This window comes from Orycteropus afer, unplaced genomic scaffold, assembly GCF_000298275.1.
Source record: "Orycteropus afer afer isolate SDZICR_OR568_19922 unplaced genomic scaffold, OryAfe1.0 scaffold00301, whole genome shotgun sequence".
Taxonomy (NCBI): domain Eukaryota; kingdom Metazoa; phylum Chordata; class Mammalia; order Tubulidentata; family Orycteropodidae; genus Orycteropus; species Orycteropus afer.
The window spans coordinates 1,097,163-1,099,087 of NW_006921888.1; the positions used below are offsets into that span (position 1 = coordinate 1,097,163).

At 32.0% G+C, this 1,925-nt stretch overlaps 1 protein-coding gene across 1 annotated transcript in view; it reads right to left on the reverse strand.

Moving 5' to 3' along the window:
- Positions 1-1,925, reverse strand: part of COL11A1 (collagen type XI alpha 1 chain) — a 316,494-nt gene that overhangs the window by 174,183 nt on the left and 140,386 nt on the right. The window contains exon 13 of the mRNA XM_007951592.2: positions 1,314-1,397. Coding sequence (XP_007949783.1) covers positions 1,314-1,397 — 84 coding nt within the window. The remainder of the gene's footprint in view (positions 1-1,313; positions 1,398-1,925) is intronic.

Here is a 1,925-nt window from a genome sequence, read left to right on the forward strand (position 1 = left end):
ATGAGAATGAAAACACAACATACCAAAATCTTTGGGACACAGCAAAAGCAGTGATCAGAGGCCAATTTATAGCAATAAGTGCACACATCAAAATAATTGGTATTTATATTATCCCAGGGTCTAATAAACATTTTAAATTTTCACTATTTTTATATATGATGTAATGAAATGACATCTTTTTAGATTATTAAATTTAGGAAATATATAAAGAAATATTGAGAATGGATTATAACTTTCATTTATATTTTCAAATATTTTATACACATATAAATTTGTGATGATCAATAAAATGTTATCACAGGCTAAATTATACCAGCTAGGAAGTAGGTACTATTTGCATACTAACCATAAACCTTTATTTCCTTCTTCCTTAAAAATAAAACCAATTACTAAAAATAAAAACATTGCGTAATTATCAATTCTTTTTTGATACATTCTTTTTATTTTCTTATGTATATTTTAAGTGCAGTGTGTCTACTTTTAAAAAATGTAGATATATGTGTTAAAAATCTATAAATATTGATAATTCTAAATTACAAAGGATTACAAATTAAAGATAAGGTAATATTTAATAGCTTTTGTAAATATATTTCATATTATATAATTATACTTTAAATACATACTTGAAGGTTTATTTCTTTCATATAAAAGAATGTCGAAGAAATTTAATTTTGTGGATTATAAGAACTATCCTAAATAATCCAGTAAATTAAGGGGAGAAAGTTTATTTCAAGGTTTATTTTCTGAATTGTATCAATCAAACATTGACTTGTACTTTATAGGCGGAAAATAACTGGGTGTAAAAAAATATGAAGTGTGAAATGCTAATCCAACAATACTTCTTAAATAAAAATTGAATATTTGTGTGTTAAGGTGGTAGGAAGCCAGAATTATATATGGCAATTTGTAAGAGTCAGTTAATTAATCTGTAATATTCAACTAAAGAAAATGTTACCACTAGAAAAAATACAGTTTTTGTTTTTCTTCCCACATATAGTCAATATAGGAGCTCTGGTGGCTTAGCGCCTAAAGCATTTGACTGCCAACCAGAAAGCTGGCGGTTCAAACCCACCAGCCATTCCTAGGAAGAAAGATTGGGCAACCTACTGCTGTAGTGATAATGCCTCAGAAACCCAAGGAGGGGTCGCTATGAGTTGGATCCAACTCAACGGCAATGCACTGCATTATACTCAACATAATATTCAGAAGTAAGTATTCTGTTCATTGAAATAGCATATCCCATGAGCCTACACAACAGAGCACAGGCTTTTCATTGAATCAGGGTATTGGAATACATGTTTTTCCTTTCTTACCCGAGCTTGCTGAAGAATTGCCTGAGCTTGAGCTTCTTGAGCAGAGATAGTTGGTCCTTTGGAACTATCCCCACCATAACGGAACTAGGAAGGGATAACACAAAGAGCTCAAAATTTGACTTTAACTATGTTGCGTTAGACATCTTAATCACTAGATGAAAATCATTCACTTAAAATGTTGACCTTACTAAAGTTCAAGAAAACTCTGTATTGAGTCATGAGATCTGGATTATTATTATTTATTTTAAAGTTTTCTTCAGCCCCTGTGGAAACTCTGCCACAATTCACCATCTGTAGAGAGAACATACTAGAGCCTCCTTTCTGAGTCTAAATTGTGTAAGTAATAGCTGAAAACTTTGAAATCTCTGAAATGAACCATCATGTATTTTTTTTTTTTTCTTTTTTGTGTATAAGAAAATTCCCATTATATTTACTCATTTGTAAAAATTTAGAATGCACTAAATTTGGGAGCTCTGGTAGCATAGTGGCTAAGACACTTGCCTGCTAACCAGACGGCTGGTGGTTCAAACCCACCAGCCATTCCTCGGAAGGAAGGTTGGGCAATCCTACTTCCGTAGTGATATTGCCTCGGAAACCCAAGGAGGGGTCGCT